The 18,775-nt window shown below is 43.4% G+C and overlaps 2 protein-coding genes across 2 annotated transcripts in view; one reads left to right on the top strand and one right to left on the bottom strand.

Annotated features, from left to right (window-relative positions):
* Positions 1-1,539: 1,539 nt before the first annotated feature.
* LOC306797787 (T-complex protein 11-like protein 1) lies at positions 1,540-10,941 on the top strand. The gene is made up of 10 exons (XM_079297208.1): positions 1,540-1,658; positions 2,338-2,428; positions 2,548-2,677; positions 2,798-2,918; positions 3,699-3,919; positions 4,461-4,597; positions 6,546-6,727; positions 7,903-8,084; positions 8,541-8,713; positions 9,327-10,941. Exons 2-10 carry the CDS (start codon positions 2,350-2,352, stop codon positions 9,557-9,559), a joined length of 1,458 nt encoding a protein of 485 aa, XP_079153334.1. The 5' UTR covers positions 1,540-1,658; positions 2,338-2,349; the 3' UTR covers positions 9,560-10,941.
* Positions 10,942-11,413: 472 nt separating this feature from the next.
* Positions 11,414-18,775, bottom strand: part of anks1ab (ankyrin repeat and sterile alpha motif domain containing 1Ab) — a gene marked incomplete at its 5' end in the record, with an annotated part of 46,163 nt that continues 38,801 nt past the window's right edge. The window contains 5 exons of the mRNA XM_079296579.1: positions 11,414-11,540; positions 14,283-14,380; positions 17,184-17,360; positions 18,280-18,417; positions 18,538-18,621. Of these exons, the coding sequence (XP_079152705.1) occupies positions 11,465-11,540; positions 14,283-14,380; positions 17,184-17,360; positions 18,280-18,417; positions 18,538-18,621 (573 nt within the window). The 3' untranslated portion in view covers positions 11,414-11,464. The remainder of the gene's footprint in view (positions 11,541-14,282; positions 14,381-17,183; positions 17,361-18,279; positions 18,418-18,537; positions 18,622-18,775) is intronic.

The following is an 18,775-nucleotide window of genomic DNA, read 5'->3' as shown; positions in this document are numbered from 1 at the left end:
GTACGTCTGTGTGAAAGAGTCTATTTCTGTCTCGGCACCTTCTCAAAGACAGTAAAAGTCGCTGGTTTGTAAGAAAACAATAACTGAAAATTATTATTGTCGGGTATTTAGGTTTTGTTTGGGCTGGGAGCAGCTTGCAAAATGCCCTGTAGCAACCGCTACCTAGTGCCTCAGTGTTACGCTGAATTCATACACAGACTCAATATGTAATATAGAAGATTTAATGGATGCAAGCCAAGGCAATAGTCTACACGCGTTACAGACACATCCCCAAGGCTCCTACCTTTACCAATGAGGCAACGAACACAACTACACAACCCTGCAACAACGATGTCCCTGCAACAGGATCCACACCGCACACTCCTCTCTAATATAACACACGAGCACATGTACCCACTCAAACCCGACACAGACCTTTGCTCGGCTTCTTCTCATTGCCGTGGGCCGATGGCTTGGCCCCCCAGGAGTGGTGTTTGTTTTGAACCACTCGCTGCTCGTTGACTCCTGTGAAGTGGGACTCTTGTACCAGGAGAGAAACACTATTTGACACGGGAACAGACTTCGACATAACACCAGGTCTGGTTTAGGGTACAGTTGCCGGAGCCACGCCGCCCGTCGTTTTCCTTTGTTCAAAGTTTATTATTACTGAAATATTGCTTCGTCCGAATTGCCCAAAATAATGTAAGACTATTTTTATTAAGTACAACAACTGTCACAACAATTTTAAGTGTTTGTAACAACTTTACTGTACGAACAATGACATTAAAAGTATAATTTAAAGCCCCCCAAAACATACACAAATACAAATTAATTGAAAAAAAAGTATAAACAAGACGGTAAATCCGACAGTATTTCTAAATGGAGGGAATGTCTTCAAAGTAGTATAGATATTTTAGGGACATAATTGTAGAACGTGCATGCATAGTAAACCGTGTATGGGAGCACGAAGCAAATAGCATCTAGAAAATGATATTGATGATGATTTCACCAGAGATGTTTATTTAAAGAATTTGGAGTATTCTTCACATGTTTGGGTCATAGACTGGTTTCACTGCATCCTCTGCGGTTTTAATCTCTTCTGTCTCGGTGCTCTCTCGAAGTTCCTGGTTCATCGGAAACAGGACATTTCCAGCTGTTTAACTCATAAATGTGTCAAACAATGGACCGTTTAAACAAACACGTCGACCGCTTTCTATTTTGTTTCCACTGAACACACAGGGAACAGGTACAAACACGCTGAGTACAATACGTTTCTTTCAAAAGCACTAAAGCAGTAGTGACCCGCTACTGACACGCCCACTGTTTTGATTTGAGAACGGACCAAACCAAATGAAGCCGCTGTCTTTTTTTGTATTTTAAATAACAAATGTAGAAGAGTCAACAATTTAAAGCGTGTACATGTACGTTTACATCACTCTAAAATTGTACAAACAGGTTTAGATTATGTGTTCAAACGATAACAATGGCTGTCATTTTGAACTTCCCCCTATATCCTTTTTAGAGTGGTTTAGCCCAGGTTCAAACTTTAAAGCTGATGTTGTGACAGGATGTGTATGATACTTTTAAACGGTAGAGACGGGTGTGTGTAACGTTTCAGCTTGTTATTTCCCATTTGTCATACATACGTTTGAATAAAGTGACCGAAATACCAGCTACAGGTAGGCTATATAAATATGTCTTATAGTCGTCGTGAGATTGTTCTTCTGTATGACCTTTGCTTTTTTCAGTGGTGGTAACGTTACGTTTGATTAACCTTTACTTTGCTTAACTTTAATTACAGTGGTGGATCCTTTACTCAGTAAAAGTATAAAAGTATTGTCAACAAAATGTACTCAAAGTATCAAAAAGTACTCGTGATGCACAATGGCTCATTTTAGTTTTTTGTTGTAGAATATTACATTACTCTGTTTCATCACCAATTAACACAGAGCATTGTAATGTTGGAGTTTGTCAGTGTGAAGCCAATTTCAGATACAGTACTTTGTATACTACTGCATTGTTGGAATGGTACTGCATCCTATTTAAGTTTCCAATGAATGTAGTGGAGCAAAAACTACCATATTTCCCTCTGAAATGTAGTGTAGTAGAAGTATAAAGTACCATAAAATGGAAACACTATATGTCAAAATTGTACTTGGGCGCTGAGTAAATGTACTTAGTTACATTCCAGCACTGCGATCTGGATGTACTTGTACTCTAGCTACTTGAGTATTTCTATTTCCTGCTTATTTTTCCATAACTGTAATTTAATGTTGGCTACAGTATTTATGAGTATTTCTACACTGTGGTATTGTTACTTTTACTTAAGTAAAAGATCTGAGTACTTCTTCCACCCAGACTTTTGCCTAAATGCAGAATCAAAGAGACGAGGTCGCTGATGATTCCCCTGCGGATCTTCCATGTCTGGAAAAACTTGACTCTCCCACAGGTATGAAGCTTTATTATGGCCGTTATTGGGCCATTAGGGGACCATTAGTAATTGAATTACTACCACCATGGCAGCTTTAATTATCTGCGTGTGTGTGTGTGTCCTGTCTGTGGTGTCAGGGAGCCCACCCACCGCCTCATTATCCAGTCTGATGGAGCTGGAAAATTGTCTTTCCAACCTGAACCTCGCACATGAGATAGTGCTGAACCGAGACTTCTGCTTCAAACCCAGGAGCCCTCCGACTGACAGGCAAGAAAAACACACCGAGAGTGACCGTGGTTATTCCCATATCCCAAATTAAATGAGAGTAAAGTCTCTTTGGAGCTGTTTAAAAAAAAAAAAATCTTTAATCGTTTTTTCCTTCTGTAGCCTGGAGGGCAGAGTGACGGAGATCGTTCACCAGGCGTTTTGGGACAGTCTTCAAGAGCAGCTGACCAGCGATCCTCCAAACTACAGCCATGCCGTCATTCTGCTACAGGAAGTCAAGACTGTAAGTGTGCACGGCATCGAATCAGAGGCATCGGTATAGCCGAGGAAAGACCCCATTCATCCTGATGTGAAGATGAAAACAGAGTGTCTCCAGTATGGACAGATGATGACATAAACACACGGCTCATTAGAGCTGTGTGCTATTCACAGGGAAATACATGTCAACTTGGTAATAATAATAATATCAAGGGGAAACAACGGAACATGTTTGTTGTTGATAAATCTGTTCACGCTGATAGACAGTGATGACAAAGACAGTGATGCGGTGCTGTCAGTTGGTGTAATAAGTGATGATAATCTTCATTGTGCTCATTCACTTTCAGGCAGAGTTAGATGGGAGGATTGATGCCACTCTTATGTCTATTTATTGGTATCTTCTCATCTAACTCTTAGCATGAAAGCGAAAAACATGTATTTATAACGATTACAGTATATTTATTTATTTAATAACCAAGGGACCATGTTCAATATGAAATATAAATGTTGGTATTTGATGTTCTGTACCAGAGTTGGCTTAAAGCTCGTCTGTCAGACGCCATGTTTAGAGATCAAAAAGACGAGATGACGATGTGTCGGCATACATCAGAGACTCGACATGAAATACCGTAATTAAAGAATTATAATCAAGCTACAGTTTGTACTTTGTCATTTTACAGATGACAAATCTACTTGTCAGCGTTCTCATCTAACAGCGACACCATTTCTAAATGACCTCACACACATCTTTGGCATTACTGTACAGGATTTAATTATTTTTCTTGTTGCTAATGTTTGCCTGTAGATCCTTCAGTCCCTGCTGCTGCCCGGTCACGTCAGACTGAGAGCTCAGCTGGACGAGGTGCTGGACATGGAGCTGATCCGGCAGGAGGTCGATCACGGGGCTCTGGATCTCCACAGACTGGCAGGATACATCATCGACACCATGGCATCTCTATGCGCACCTGTACGTGACCCAGCGGTCAGGGCGCTGAGGGACCTCAGGGACCCTGTGGACCTCCTGAGGTGAGGGGGGGGCGGAAACTGACACCAGACAAAACTTGTTATATATTACCACATTATTTTATCAATTTCTCGAAAAGATAATTAACCAACAATGTTTGACCAACCCAGAAAACAGATTTAATACATTGGGTCGCACCAGTGAAATGTCAGGAATGTCCTAGAGATAGTAAAGACTTTAGTAAAAATCATATTCAAGGAAACATCTCTGGTATTGTCCAGTCAGAAGCTATCAACTATGTAAACAGGAAGTCACTGTAGCATCCCAAGCTGTTTAAAAAATAGGATTTTAGTCGGCCAAATGATATATTTACCTTAACTGCCAATCCTTTGTAAATGTGGGTTTATTTATATACTTTTTTTGCTTTATTGACAGTGTTTAACTAACTGACTGACAGTCATTTCGTCAACAATATTAGCACTTCCTTAGTTTTGAGAAGTGCAACATAGTTCGCTTGTTTGCTTTTTTGAAATTTTTCGATAAAGCATCTGAAAAGCTGTTTCACTCAAAAGCGCCCCCCCCCCCCCCCCCCCCCCCCCTCAGGGAGATCTTCCGCGTCTTGGGCCTGATGAAGACCGACATGGTCAACTTCACCATCCAGAGCCTGAGGCCTCACCTCCTGCAGCAGGCCGTGCAGTACGAGAGGGCCAAGTTCCAGCAGATCCTGGACAAGCAGCCGGGTGAGGAAGGGTGTTTAAATCTCCAACCTGACTGCTGCTGTGTGTGTGTGTGTGTGTGTGTGTGTGTGTGTGTGTGTGTGTGTGTGTGTGTGTGTGTGTGTGTGTGTGTGTGTGTGTGTGTGTGTGTGTGTGTGTGTGTGTGTGTGTGTGTGTGTGTGTGTGAGAGAGATGGATGATGAAGGTGACTTTGTCACTGTGAAATTTATTCTTTTCAATGAAACTGATTTTGACCTTTGTCCCTCTAAAGCACCATCCTGCTGTTTTTCAGCTTCTCACAGACAAAAAAACATCTTTTTAGTAAATTAATTACTGAGGTTAATAAATGTTTTCGCTCCTGCCAGCAATATCTTAGCTATGGAAGAAGGTGCCAGTATATTTCAAAAAAGTAATTTCCTGATCGTGTTACAGCTGTTGTGAGAGTGAAGCAAATGTGCCGCGAACGTAATTTAACTGGTTTTATTCTCCGTACTACCTAAACAGACATTTAAAGGTTCAAATTACAATTCTTGGCCACATGTTCCAAACAATATTTCACCTCTGATAACCGCTAACTGACCTCCCGGCGGCTCCAGGAGAAGCCAGTTAGCGGTTAGCTGGAGTTGTTTCGTGGTGGCGGCGAGGACACTTTGGATTAAATCCAATAAACAAACTATCAATACGTAGGCTAACAGACGCTGTACCCCAAAAGGCAACACGCCCTTGGAGCAGTTACTTCTTCTTGGAGCATAATACTGCGTTCACACCAAACGCGTTGATTTTTTGATGCACCGCAAAAACGCGTCCAACGCCGGAGAGGGGCCGTGGTTTATCGACTGGAAGCCGTTCACCTGGCCGCCATTTCTTTCCGCTTTCAACCGTGAAAGGAATAAGGACAATTGCTGCTTTGTACGTGTTGTGGAAGTCCCTCAAACGTCGGAATGCCAAACGCCGTCATATCTGGTTCATAATATTGTTCAGAGGAGATTTCATCGAGCTGTATTCACTGTCTAGCAAGCCACCGGTTGCTGTTTACTACAGCTGTAGGAACACAACATAAACTGATTTGGCTGTGATTTAACGGAAAATAAACCGACAAAAAGGGACTCCGAAATAACTACATAATGATGCCGATTTGTAGGCTACTTGTCTTCTCAATGGAGCTCTGATGGATCGGTGCTAGGCTATGCTAACATCGTAGCAGCTCCACCAGCACTCAATAACGTCACGTAGACGTAAATACGGCAGCGTCTATTCATTGTTTGTACCGTATGGTTTACACACACACATGTATACACATAGTTTGGTCGATTTGTTGGTTGATATGAGGTATCGTAGCGCTCTGGGTGAACACAGACGGCTACAGGATTTATTTCCTGACTCAACAACGGCAGGAAGCCAGTGATGACAGGGGGAGCAACTCAACGCTGATAGGCTATCGCGCCACAGCGTCACGCGATTATGTCGCTGAAGTTGAAACATTTCTACTCGCGCGTTGGCGATTTTGCGGCGTCCAACGCAAAAACGCGTCCAACGCGCCATCGCAAAATCGTGGCGCGCCAGTCTCATCGCGTCTGTGCATAGACTTTGTATGTAATCTCGACGCGCGTCAAAAAATCGACACGTCCGGTGTGAACGCAGCATAGTCCGCTCATGAGGGCAGACTGCACGCTACCGTGACTCACTATCGCCTCTAGAGGTGATATTGTAAGACAGGACTGTTTGCGTGCTCAACTCAGTCGATATCTCTGCGACACAAAACAAAGACGTCTTTACATCCTGTTGATACTGTTGGTTCACTTTTATTTCATGTTTTAAACTACAAATACTGGGAAGAGTTTACACATTGCCCCTTTAAACCCATTTTCTGAGGGAGACGACTGAAGCAGATCCATGTCTGTACCAGCCTAAACACCATGCGACTCCTCTGGTAACCGCTACCTTTGTCGTGTGTTTTACTGTTTCCCTTCAGCCTCTCTGGACGACACCACCGCTTGGCTTCAGGCAGTGGCGTCAGAAGAGGCGCCGGCCGTCGGAGCTCGGCCTGAGTCCTCCAGTCCTGACAGCCGGGGTCCTGTCAGCGCCACCGCTGTCCTCGACCGGGCCTACATGCGTCTGCTGCACTGGGACCCGCAAGACCGGAAATATCCCGAGGTCAGCTGCAGCCTGCATGAATGACGTCACACTGCACTTTGCAATTTCAATCGAGTGATATTTTATTGATCCTCAGGAAATATTCAGTCCCCTCACACACTCCTCACCCCGCCGCATGTTAGCGCATGTGACAGCACATTAGGGCTCAAGCAGCATCTCTTCAGTCTGATGCACTGACGCAGCCTGTCAGATGAGTTCACACACTCCTTCATCAACATCACCCATGTGACCTCATCATCTGATTTTACTCCAGGTTACTTAACACGATTAATTATATAGCAGCAGACATTGTTAGCCTCCGATAATACCTTCATAATTAAACTGAATGTTTGGGTGCTTTTTGTCAAGTTTGCATTTCTGTTACTTCCACATGGAGTGCGTAAACATGTATCCATTTCTTTTATCTAATCATTTCAACCACATATTTATTACTTAGCCAGCTATTTGAACTTTTTAATCAGTTTTATCCATCTTAAGTTGTTTTAGTGATTTATCCATTTCTTTTCGTTTGCAACACCATGTCTATTTATTACTTCTGGACATTTATTTAACATTTTATCCATTTAGCTGTTGAAGGGATTTATCCATAACTTTTAGCTCACGATTTAAATAATTTATCCTTTTCTTTTAGGCAGCAGTTTCACCCATATATCTATTACTTTTAGCCATCTATTCTATCTATCTTTAGGATATTTTAGTTATATTTCTTTTCGTTTTCAATTTCATGTCTATATTTATTACTTTTGGACATTTATTTAAAATGTTATCCATGTAGCTATTCAAGCATTTATCCCTAACTTTTAGCTCACAATTTAACCTTTTATATTTATTTCTTTTAGCCATCAATTTTATCCACTGGGCTACTTTTAGCTTTTTAATCAATTTATTCATGACTTTAAGCCACAGATTTGAATAATTGATCCATCACTATTAGTTAACTGTCCGCTCCGTTGACGCCTAGTTTTCATATCATATTTATCATATTCTATACGATTAATTAGTGTTAATTAGTGTTTTCCATTATTTTTCCATTTAGTAGAGCTACAATTTGTCTGTTTCCAGTGACACGGTTTCATCTAGACGTAGCCGTTGGTTTTGTTTGAACCTGCTTCTATCTGAGCTGCAGATTCCCTGTGATTAACCATTTAACACGTGACCCTGACCTCCACACGCAGACTGTGCTGATGGACCGAGCCCGGCTGGACGCTCTGGGCCAGCGGATCCAGATGTTGGTCCTGGAGGCGTCTGTGCTGCTCCTGACCAACTCTCAGTGTGGGGACGCCGTTTTCTCCCTGCAGGGGTTTGTAGGTAGACTCAGGCAGTCTGTCACTGCCTTGCTGGAGGGCAGTCACACCAGGTAAGAGGGGGATTTGGTGATGCTTGTACTGGCTGTCATGGGGAACAGGTATTGTATGAGCAGGAAACCGATGGAGGTGACAGGAGACAACCGACCTGTCAGAACGAATCCAGCTAACCTCATTCTTTCTGTTCAAGAGAGGCCCCGTCATGATTAGTGGGTAAATGTGGAACAGCAGCTTGTGATATCCAAGGCCTGCTCACACTCCAAGCTGCAATAAAATGCAGCACCGGCTACTTCTCAATTCTTAATCACCTATCATAAAATTTTATTTTGTTGAATCTAAACCAGAGAGCCCTAGAAGCTATTAAACACCCTTATTTATTGACTTCCATGGGTCCCAGGACTCTTTGCTCAACACTCCTTATAAATGGGAAATTTCATAGGCCTTTGACTTAATACACATCCAATGAAGCCTGCTGGTAATGTGTCTCATGCTGGTTTCTGGTGCCGCAGGGAAGCTGACCTGAAGGGGGCGCTGCTGGGGCTCGGGGAGACGGTGCTGCAGCTGGTGACCGAAGCTGTGCCCGGCCAGGGAGGAGCAGCGCTGCCTCGGGAGAGCCAGGATCTGCTGAGAGGACAAATATCGGAGCTGTGGAAGCACAACAACCCTGTCCGCACACTCATAGGTCAGGCTGAGCACAGCCAATGATTATATGAAGCACAAATGTGGGGGAAGTGGTAAAAATCCACATAGAAGATTCAAGTTTCTAAGTATTTAAAGCTGGTATGGCACCAGTGTTAGTTTTATTTCTTTTAAAGTGTGTGGTTTAGAAAATTCTGTTCGTTTAGGGATGCACCATTTTCACTGGACAAGAGAAACACGCCCTGCAAGTAACGGTTATTTCATTATTGGTTAATCCGCCCGTTATATTCTTAATTGACAGCTACGGGGACATCCTAACACACATCATTTTCAGTCCAAAACCAAAACATTTTGCTCTCATACATGAAAATAAAAAAACCAGTAAATCTTCACATTCAGAAGCAGGATTTTTTGGGCATTTTGGCTTGAAAAAAAATACTGGCTATTAATTAATTATCAAAATAGTCACAGAATAATGCGGTATATGGTAGTATATTTTAATCTGTAAGAGAGAACATGCGTTAGAATGTCATTTAGTTTGCCTTGTCACATGTCCACATGGATGTTTTTGAACTCGGATGCGTGCCGCCGCAGAGTCCCGACTTCTTTCCCTCTCTCGCTCTCCACCCCCTCATCCCTCTCTCCATCAAACACAGGAGACAGAGTACAGGGCTTCCTCCGGGCCATGCTGCAGGGCAGCCTCGCTAAAAGGAGTCCAGACCTGCCCGCTCCCCTCGGGCTGGTGAGCGCCGAGCTAGCCGAGCTGGGGACGGCCTTTGGGCGAATCGTCCACTTCAACCGAAGCGTCTTCGGGCCCTTCTACGCACCCATCCTCAGGAAAGTGCTGTTCCCACCAGGAGAGGCCGAGACCAGGGAGGACTCGCGCTAGGCTGAGGGCCACCTCCGGTGACCTTAACATAAGATGCCATTCGCCATTGAATGCGTCGCCATAGTGTAAATACAGTGAACAGTGAATGTTTAAGGGAAAGACATTTACAGTCCTCAGATTTGAAAAAAAAAGTTGTATATTATATTTTTAAGGTGTTTAAACAAAAAAAAAAGGGTCAAAAACAGAAGGCAGATTCATTATTATTGCAGTGGTGCACCATCACCACACATTTAAGAGCACAAAACATTAGGAAAACAAATTGAATAACGGTTTTCACCCAGACAAGAGTAAGAAATAGCTTTTAGTGTGCTAATGAAAAGAGACTGCTTATGATCAATAGCCTGAAAAAGGTTTTCAGTTCCCAGTTCACTTTATTTCAAGATAAACACCCTCAGGAAAAGAACCAAATAAGTACCAAAGATGATGCTAAGTTTGTAAATAATACTTCTAATAGTTTTAATATGTAGCTGGTTTCTCTTCTTGTCTTTATGTTGATAGATGTTTATGTATAATTTACCAAAAACTGTGTGCACTTTTTCTGAATTCATTTTTATTTTATTTTTTGCACCTTTTTATTATAACCCAACAATATTCTCAGTGTTTCCCTGACAGTTCAGATTGGTGGGTGGTGGTCTAGCAAACAGGTGCTCATTTGTAAACAAATATCGAATCGATTCATTTTTCACTTTTTTAGCAGCCATGACTCACTCCACGCAACAAATGAAAATATGCGTATTGAAATTCTGCGAGGCCTCACGTCCATCTTGATGAAGTTGAATCAGTATTCCGGGAAAGTGATGACTGAATACATTTGTAACAGTTAGTTATTATGAGTGTATCCAGTTAACTTCACACGGGTTTAGCTAAACACAATAACAAACTGAAAGTTCAAAGTGCAACGGATTGCTCTCTTAACAGCCAGTACGGTTGTATTTCGATCTTCTTTTTAAAGTGACTTGAGTCAAGCAAGTTTCACATCTCAGCTAGCATATTTTCATTTTGTACGGAAATAAATACACACATGGACACCTTGAACGTTAGCCGAAATACAGACCAAATGTGAAAATGTTGTAATAGAACTCGAAAGCGGAACGGTTATCATGAGGAAATTGTTCGAACAGCTCCGAGCAGAGCAGGAAGTCAGACGCTGAGCTCTGGGGCTTGAATGTAACACAACAGATGGTACGCACACGTCTTTTGTTGATGTATTAGTTGCACCGTCCACTATTCTCCACAGCAGGGAAACACTGACATTGTACAATGTAGTTACCATGTTGTTACATTTGTCTCTTTAGAGTCCAAACAGCTGCTGTGATGTTTCTGTGTTTTACTTTTTAACCATAAAACAAAATCAATGCTGACAACAGACATGAGAGGGATTCTTTACTCATTGTATTATTTAATTCTTCATCAATATAATATTGCTTTGAAATTTGAAACAGTATCACATTTTCATAGACAAACCGTGCTCTGTCCACAAACATGGGCGAAGCATTGTATGCTGGTAGTTTATTCTTTTTGTTACATTTCTGTTTACCCTTAATAACTGACAGTTACTACCACCAATAGACCCTGAATCAAGAGAAATGTTCGTGAAATGGTCTTTATCATTCATGTCTACAGTGCTTTAAACAAAACAGTACCTATACATGACACGGTCAGAAAGTCACATGGAGCTCAGGACATAGACGTGACCCGTTTCTGATTTCTGAGTGATACACAGGTCCCGTTCAGCCAGTGACGTGGGACAACAGGTCACCTTTTCGTCAGTGTGTTGGGATTTCATATGAGGGGCAGTGGAGGAGCGGGATATACAGAGTGAGATCGAAATGTCTGCTTGGCCCTGCATGTTACCTCTCTATATCTCTCTCTCTACCTCTTTCCCACTGCCCTGCCCACCACAACTCAACGCACACACTCGCATCGGCTGCTCCCCTTCAACTCACAGCTTGGTATCCGGAAACTTGAACGCTGGGGTGAGCTACACAAGGAAAACACCAAATGTTAAAGAAGACTGGTACATGCACAGCCAAAAATCATGCCACCAAAACTTGCTTTACATAGCGGCTGCTCGTTAAAGTTGTAATGCTTTTATACTATGCATCCATACTAGAGCAGGTCGTCCTGGTGACACGCCAAAATGGAAGAACATACGTGACAAAATGTTGGGAGGAATGATGACGTGGAGGGATGAGGATGAATCGCTGTCATGGTGCGTGACGAAGAGGTGGGGGGGGGGGGACATGAAAAGCAAATGGCAGGTGGGTGAGAGGAGACGGACGAGACATTTGCTACAGTACATACATAGACTGCTCAGGCTCAAGTGCATCGAGGGGTACAGAAAACACACAAGAAACACTGCCAACATGCATCGTCAGTGGAAGCTAACAGTCAGAACAAAGTGGCAATGGCACAGCCACGGTACCGCACACGAACCAGCTTACATCGCAACACTCAGTCTCCACACACACACACACCGCCTTCTGGAGAGGACCTCCATACCTCACATCTCCTGCAGCACACACAGACAAGGACGGCGGGACAGTGACGGAACGGCCAAACGGTCCAAACTCCCATGAGGACAGACAACAAGGCATACAGCACGCACAGTAGACAGTAGTGCACACAGGGGAGGACCAACAGGTATGTGTCGACTCCACCACGAGCATTTTTGAGTCACAGTGCAGGAAGGAAATTCTTCTTTAAAAAAAAAAAAAAAAACTGTCATGTTCTCAGCATCACAAATCCATTCGTATCCGCACAACACCAGAGCTACACTTAGATTTGGCTCTTTTAATGTCGTGGAACTAAATCTTTTCACTAGACGTTCATTTTCAAGTGACATACTTTGCATGTACTGTGCCTAATTCTAAATTGGTGCGAAACAGCATGGATACCGACCCATGTAGTCATGATAATGAGATGCTACGTTGGGGGAAATGTGCTCCGGGCTCATTAATATACAAGTCAAATGAAATCATGTTGTGGATCCAATGCCAGTACACTCGTGTGTAGTTTTGTTTGGTAGTATTCTCTTTGTTGTTGGTTGTATCAACGTTGGGATCCTTCATGACCCCCCTCTTAATCGCTCTGTTCAAAAGTATTTCAATCTGGTGTATCAGTCTATCAAAAAAGTATCACAAAATGCATTAATATCCTGTTTGCACCGTAAGAAAAGAAAAAGAAGGTATTAAAAGGGATAGTGCTACATTTTTAACACAGTGGTCTTTTCTTTCTTTTTTTTAATAGACACGTAGAAGATGTGAGTCGCAGTCTCTCTGTGCGACCGTGAATGCTGAGAGACTGCAGACAGGGCGAAGTACGAAGGCCAGAGCGAAACGCTCATCTGGACAAATCTGTACCATCATAAGAACGACATCATCATCGTCAGTCAGTTCAACACAGCGGGGAATCAGAAGTGTTGTCTTTGTTTCTTTTAGAAGCAGAAGGGGAAGGCGTGCAGCTGTTGGGTGGTGGTGGTATTCAGGGAGGTCGGGGGGAAGGTGGGGGCCTTAGTTGATTATAGATAACCGAAATGACGTAAGGCTGTTGTCCTCGGTAAAGTGTAGGAAAGTTGTCCACCTGTGTGTGTGTGTGTGTGTGTGTGTGTGTGTGTGTGTTCGCGGGTTGAGTTCTTGGTCTGTTCGAGTTCAGACATCAGTGATAGACCCATGACCAATCCATGGTGTAGTTATGAGTATTGTACAAATGCTTAGAAGAAATAAAAAAACAGCAGGATGTTTGCTGCATGTTGCTGTTTTGTCTGTCATTGATTTAATTGTCCGTCTGGCATCCCATGCTAGCAAAGCAGCCTCCTCATAGTGCCTCACAGTGGTAGATGCCTGGTCAGACACAGGCTGAAGATGGAGAAAGAAACAATCTGTATAACTTGTCTTGAAGCAAAACAACCAAACAATTCAGAAATTCTAAAAGAAAAAGTGATGGCGGAAAAACTAGAAATGGATTCATGCTTTTACTTTACAGAATAAACCTTCTATATCAGCGATATCCAAAGGAAATGTTCAAAGGAAAAGTTAAACGTTTTGGGGGAAACGCTAATTGGTTTTCTTGTCAATATTGACTGACCCTTTTGGTATCATACTCATGTTTGGAGTTTACTGAACCTTTCTGGAAATTAAACTAAGCTCATTTGGAGTCTAGAAACAGAGACAAATTAAAAATGCTCATTTTGCCTGCAGTGAATCAATTTAAAGAATGGCCTGAAAGAAGAAGAAGAAGAAGAATAAAGATGGAACCTCTGGTAGATATCGGGGATTTGGAGGCAGATGCACGTTGAGGAGGAGGAGGAGGAGGATGAGGAGGAAGAGGCAGTTTGGTTGAGAGAGCAGGGCCACTGTAAAATGAGATCAGCCCAGGATCATCCGTTGTGTCCATTGGCTGCAGCAGCAGCAACACGGGGGGGGGGCTGCCAGGGGGTTTTGGGGAGGCACGGGGGAGCCGCAGGAGTGTTTGTCATAGCGGGTAAAGAGGTTGGTGTGGGTCGCTAGGCAGGGCAAAGGAGGGTGCAGGAGTAGGCCGCCCTGAGGGATGCTATACCATCACAGTGAGAAGGCACGGGGCTCGCATGTATAAACGTGTGTGTGTCTGTGTGTGTGTGCGAGAGAGATAAATAAAGAATCGGATGCAGAGGGGAGAGGGAAGTACGAGGGGGTGCTGAGGGCCGCCTGTGGGGATCCGGCCTCAGAATATGGTGGTCTCGTACTTGGTGCTGACGGGGCGCCTGTGGGAGTCCCGCTGGTCCAAGAGCCAGGAGGTGCTGCCCAGGGACTGCATGTCGGCGTCCATCTCCAGGGGGTCGATCTGCCGAGGGGGGAGGGAGGGAGGAGGGACGAGAGGAGGGCGTGAGACGGGCGGGCAGTGGAGGAGGCCATTGCGCCAACACTGACAAGTCCTCAGCTCACACACGTGCATGTGGATTAGAGGTGCAGTCCAGTGATCGTGTTATAATCACAGACACTCAGGGCTCAATCCACAACATGGATGATGTCTGACAGGAAGTACACTCGGCCTCTGGAAGCAGCAGCAGTCAAACCGAAGCTACGACCCTCTGGGAGCTCAAAGATACACTGATTAGTGGTTCAAAAGCAACATGTGCTCTCCGCCGGTGGCTCAGACAAACACAATATAAGCAGTCAAAACACACATGTGCTGGTTAATACTGATTTACATACAGATTACACATGATTTTGAAATGGTCAAAAAAAATTCTCTGCATAAGAAGGACATCTGCAGTTCAACATGTCTTAAAAAGACCAATATCAACATGTTTTCAAAAGGAGCTTTAAACCACCTGACGGAAACAACCTCAACCATTGCTTACAAACTCTCACTGACGCAACGAAGCCAACAGCCATCATAGAAGCTCATGTACAGAAGGTAAACAACATCAAGAACACCGCTCTTCCCTGAATGCGTTTAACCACAAAACTTCAGCGAATTGCATCTTAAACTCTGAAATGTAAGATGAAGATGAGAGATGGGAAAGTAAAGGGATGAGGAGAATGTCTATGGTTGAAATGTTAAGAACCACAAAACAAGGATACAAAGTGCACTGCGGCACTGCGGCACCCCAACCAAAAAAAAAACCCCACCAAAAAACCCAAAGAGGGGAGGGATGGATGTGTAAGCAGATGAGCGTGGTGATTCCAGGTTGAATAGAGGAAAGGAAAGAGAAGGACCTGGACTCCAGGGCTAACGGAGTGCAACGGGAGGAAGGAAGGACGGTGGGTAGTACACGTGTGACAGTGACAGCAGCGGCATTCGAGCAGAGGGGCACCCTGGGAGGCAGGAGGACCAAGAAGACAAGAACAAAGACACGTTAAAAAAAACGAGAGTATAGAGGGACAGAGCATTTGAATGCATCGGAACGGACAAAGAAGAAATCCAGTAGCAGCAGTTCATCACCTGTTCAGAGCTAAAGGAGCCAAATTATACCAAAAAAAACCTTCTACGTTGTGTATTCTTGTATTTGTATTCGAGAATTCTCCCCCGCATGGCAGCTCTGTCGAGCTTTGGATGGTTTTCCTTCTGTGTGGAGGCCAGACCTGGAGTGAAGGCTAACTTTAGCTCCTTCATTCTCTGTATTGGAGTCCGCTCCAGCAAATCTAGCCAAGAAGGGTCCTTGAGATTACGTTTGTCGAACACTTTGCTTCGACCCTCATCTTAACAGCTTTTCTCTTGTGTAGGTTTAAAAGTTTGAAAGGACAAACCATGTAAACAGTGTCATGTCAACAACAGTCTGTAATTACATTATTCCTTATCATACATATATATATATATATATATGATACTAACAATCTTTACACTGTAAAACGTCTTTATCTCCATGTTTCCTCCACAGACAACATGCTGACATGGAGATTTCAGCACAATATTATGTCAACTACAGTGAAAAATGTGCTATCTGCTGCTATATTCATCTTCTTCTTTCTTTCTAACGGAGCTAGCATCAGCTGAATTAGCTAGCTAGCTACATCTGTCTATTCAGGTGGAAAATCTGCTGTCGACAGCTAGAAATGAGAAGCCTGCGTTGGTCTACCTCTGAAACCACACACCCATTCTTTCAAATGTTACAAAGAATTCAAAACGGTCCGTCTGTCGCCCTTATCATTGCAATAGGGCTGTCCTCGACCAAAATAATTAGTAGTCGACAAACACTTGTACAATTTTGTCGACGAATCGATGAGTCGATTTAATCAACAGCTCAGTTTCTCCACGAAGAATCACACAAGAGCACCTCTATCTTTGGACCAAGATTCAGTTTCTTGGAAATGAGTCATCCCGCATGAAAAAAAATCCCCAAAACAACCAGTCGACTAAATACATCTTAGTCCGCTGAGACCAAAACGAGCGATTAGTTCATCGTCTACGAGGGGACAGACCTACATTGCAAACTGTGTTTAAACCAACTAGGCTTGGAAGCATTCACATAGCCATAAAAAACATTAAAACTAATTGCAGTAGATAGGAGCCCCCCCCGCTAATTAAACCTTAAACAACCATCCAGACTGCAGCTCTGTGATTACTCCATATATTATCCTTACAGGCAGGTAGTAAAACAAAGTGATTTGTGTCCCAGCATCAGCATGTGGTCTTGCCGTGTGCGTGACAGTGATCACTGAGTGCTCGTTACATGCAGCCTGAGAGGTCAATGCATCAGTGCGAATAGATCAGCGTGTACGTGAACGTTTAAGCAACACACTCCATCAATAGAGAGGAAGCGGCGGATGGGTCCAACTAGCGGGGCTGAGCTCTCAGAAACACACCAGAGGGAATCACATACCTGCCTGTAAGCAGCAAATGAAACGATTCATCCATCATGTTTTTGTTTTCTTTAAATCTCGCCTGATCTGAGTGACTCAGAGTTGCAGGGGGGGGGGGGGGGGTGAAATTGGTTACAAAGTAATGACTCATCACTTTCTCCCACATACGCAGCAAATCTTCCTTTGTAAGCGGCCTATTGGGGATTCAGTGGCGGGGAACAAGTCGGCCCCTCCTCTGTCCTTTTTAACAAGTAGCGCAAATTTAACCCTCACACACGCTCACAGATAACACACGTTCAACATTGTTGTTGTTTTTCAAAGAGTTGTAGGGTGGTACTCACTGCTGATCTCCGCATACTGCTCCAGGACTGAGATACAGGACGGCTGGCTTTGGTCTCTATGACCTCTGAACTCAGAGACGTAGGCGGGACATAGTGTCTCGCCCTGGCCTGCATTGCCATCTGATAGGCCACCTCGAATGCCTGTCCCAGTGTCAGGATGATCTCGTAGGTCTGTGTCTTTGTGAATGAAGACATTTTTTTTTTAAAGACACTGAACATGAAGTAAGGTCTTGGTTATAAAAAAAAAAGTAAAATTCAAACAGCTGGCATTTTAGCTGCTGCCAACTGACACACAACAACTTCTTCACAGTAGTTTTCTTTTGGTTTCACGATACATCTCAAGTGAATTCACATGAACCTTAAGAGATACAGTATATGTGCATGACAAACCGTTTCATTTCATTCATGGCCTCTCGTAAAAGCAGAACACTTTCACAAACATGACTGAACATTTAGTTCCTTAATACAATTTTAACTAAATCCACTGTATCATTTAAATTACTTATGACTGTTTCAATATTTGTTAAGAATTACAGTCACTTTATTGGTTTTGCAAAGGACTCAACAATGTGTTGTGCGTCACACAAAAGCGCTGCTCGTCACATTGTTTGGATAATTGCTTTGCGTAATTTCTCATCGGCTCAAAAGCAAAACGCCATTCTTTACACAACATCGTGCGATGCGGAGCGGTCGCGCTGAATACAAATAAATAAGGCTCAAAATTGTGAAAACTTTCAGGATCACAGTTCAGTTAAAACTGTGTCCCCGCAGGTATCTGGAACTCCACAGTGGTCCGCCTGCTCAAGAGAAAAGATTGTCTTTGACCTTTTACGGAAGCTGAGACACAAATTGCAACATAATCTGTGCCTGTACATGGAAATGCCATGCGTAGCGGGAGAGCAACTTCAATCAAGCCACTCGATGAGCCAATCAAGGAAATGACGGCCACAGGGTGCTGCACACAGCTGTAACTGCGGGATGCTGTTCATCCCACGAAGGACACTTTGCTTTTCTAAATGAATCAATGAGGAATTCACAAAAAGCTCAAGAACAATATGAAGACTTAAGGGTTTCCTTATAGAGTTGTATTACTCACCACTTCCACAGTGCTGAAGACATGGCAGAAGTGGTGGCCACTCTTCAGATCCTTGGTAATGTAAGCAAAAGTGCAGAGGTCATCTGGGTCTTGGGCGGCACACGAGATGTTCCTGATCTCGTGCTCCGCAACTATAGACTAATGGAGAAAGGAAGGACGTGAGTACTTACTGGAAATCAACCACTAATGGAGGCGGAGAGGGTCGACTGCAGTGTTTGTGTTGGACAGATCAATATATACGCACGGAGGCACACAAACCTTCGTGGCTGCATCGATGAACTTGACCCCTCTATAGGTAATGGACAGTATGACGACTGGACCCTTTCTTGAATCCTTTGATTTCTGCAATAAAATAGGTGAGATATAGCACAACAAAGCACAATGGTTCATCCACTATATATGTAATAACAGAAATAGTTAGTTATCATGTTTCATCTGTAATTCTTGTCATTTAATTTGTATTGTTTTTCTGCAACACTTTTGAGTTGTTCTCTAG

The sequence above is a fragment of the Melanostigma gelatinosum genome (genome assembly GCF_949748355.1).
Source record: "Melanostigma gelatinosum genome assembly, chromosome: 3".
Taxonomy (NCBI): Eukaryota; Metazoa; Chordata; class Actinopteri; order Perciformes; family Zoarcidae; genus Melanostigma; species Melanostigma gelatinosum.
The sequence above is the reverse complement of the archived record's forward strand: the minus strand, read 5'-3'. Positions and strand labels throughout refer to the sequence as shown.

Excerpts from the sequence above, each read along its gene's own strand:
- LOC306797787 (XM_079297208.1), top strand. The coding sequence starts at position 2,350 with ATGCAGAATCAAAGAGACGAGGTCGCTGATGATTCCCCTGCGGATCTT. Across the intron at positions 2,678-2,797 it reads AGGAGCCCTCCGACTGACAG|CCTGGAGGGCAGAGTGACGG; the intron begins GCAAGAAAAACA and ends TTCCTTCTGTAG. Across the intron at positions 8,714-9,326 it reads CCCTGTCCGCACACTCATAG|GAGACAGAGTACAGGGCTTC; the intron begins GTCAGGCTGAGC and ends CATCAAACACAG.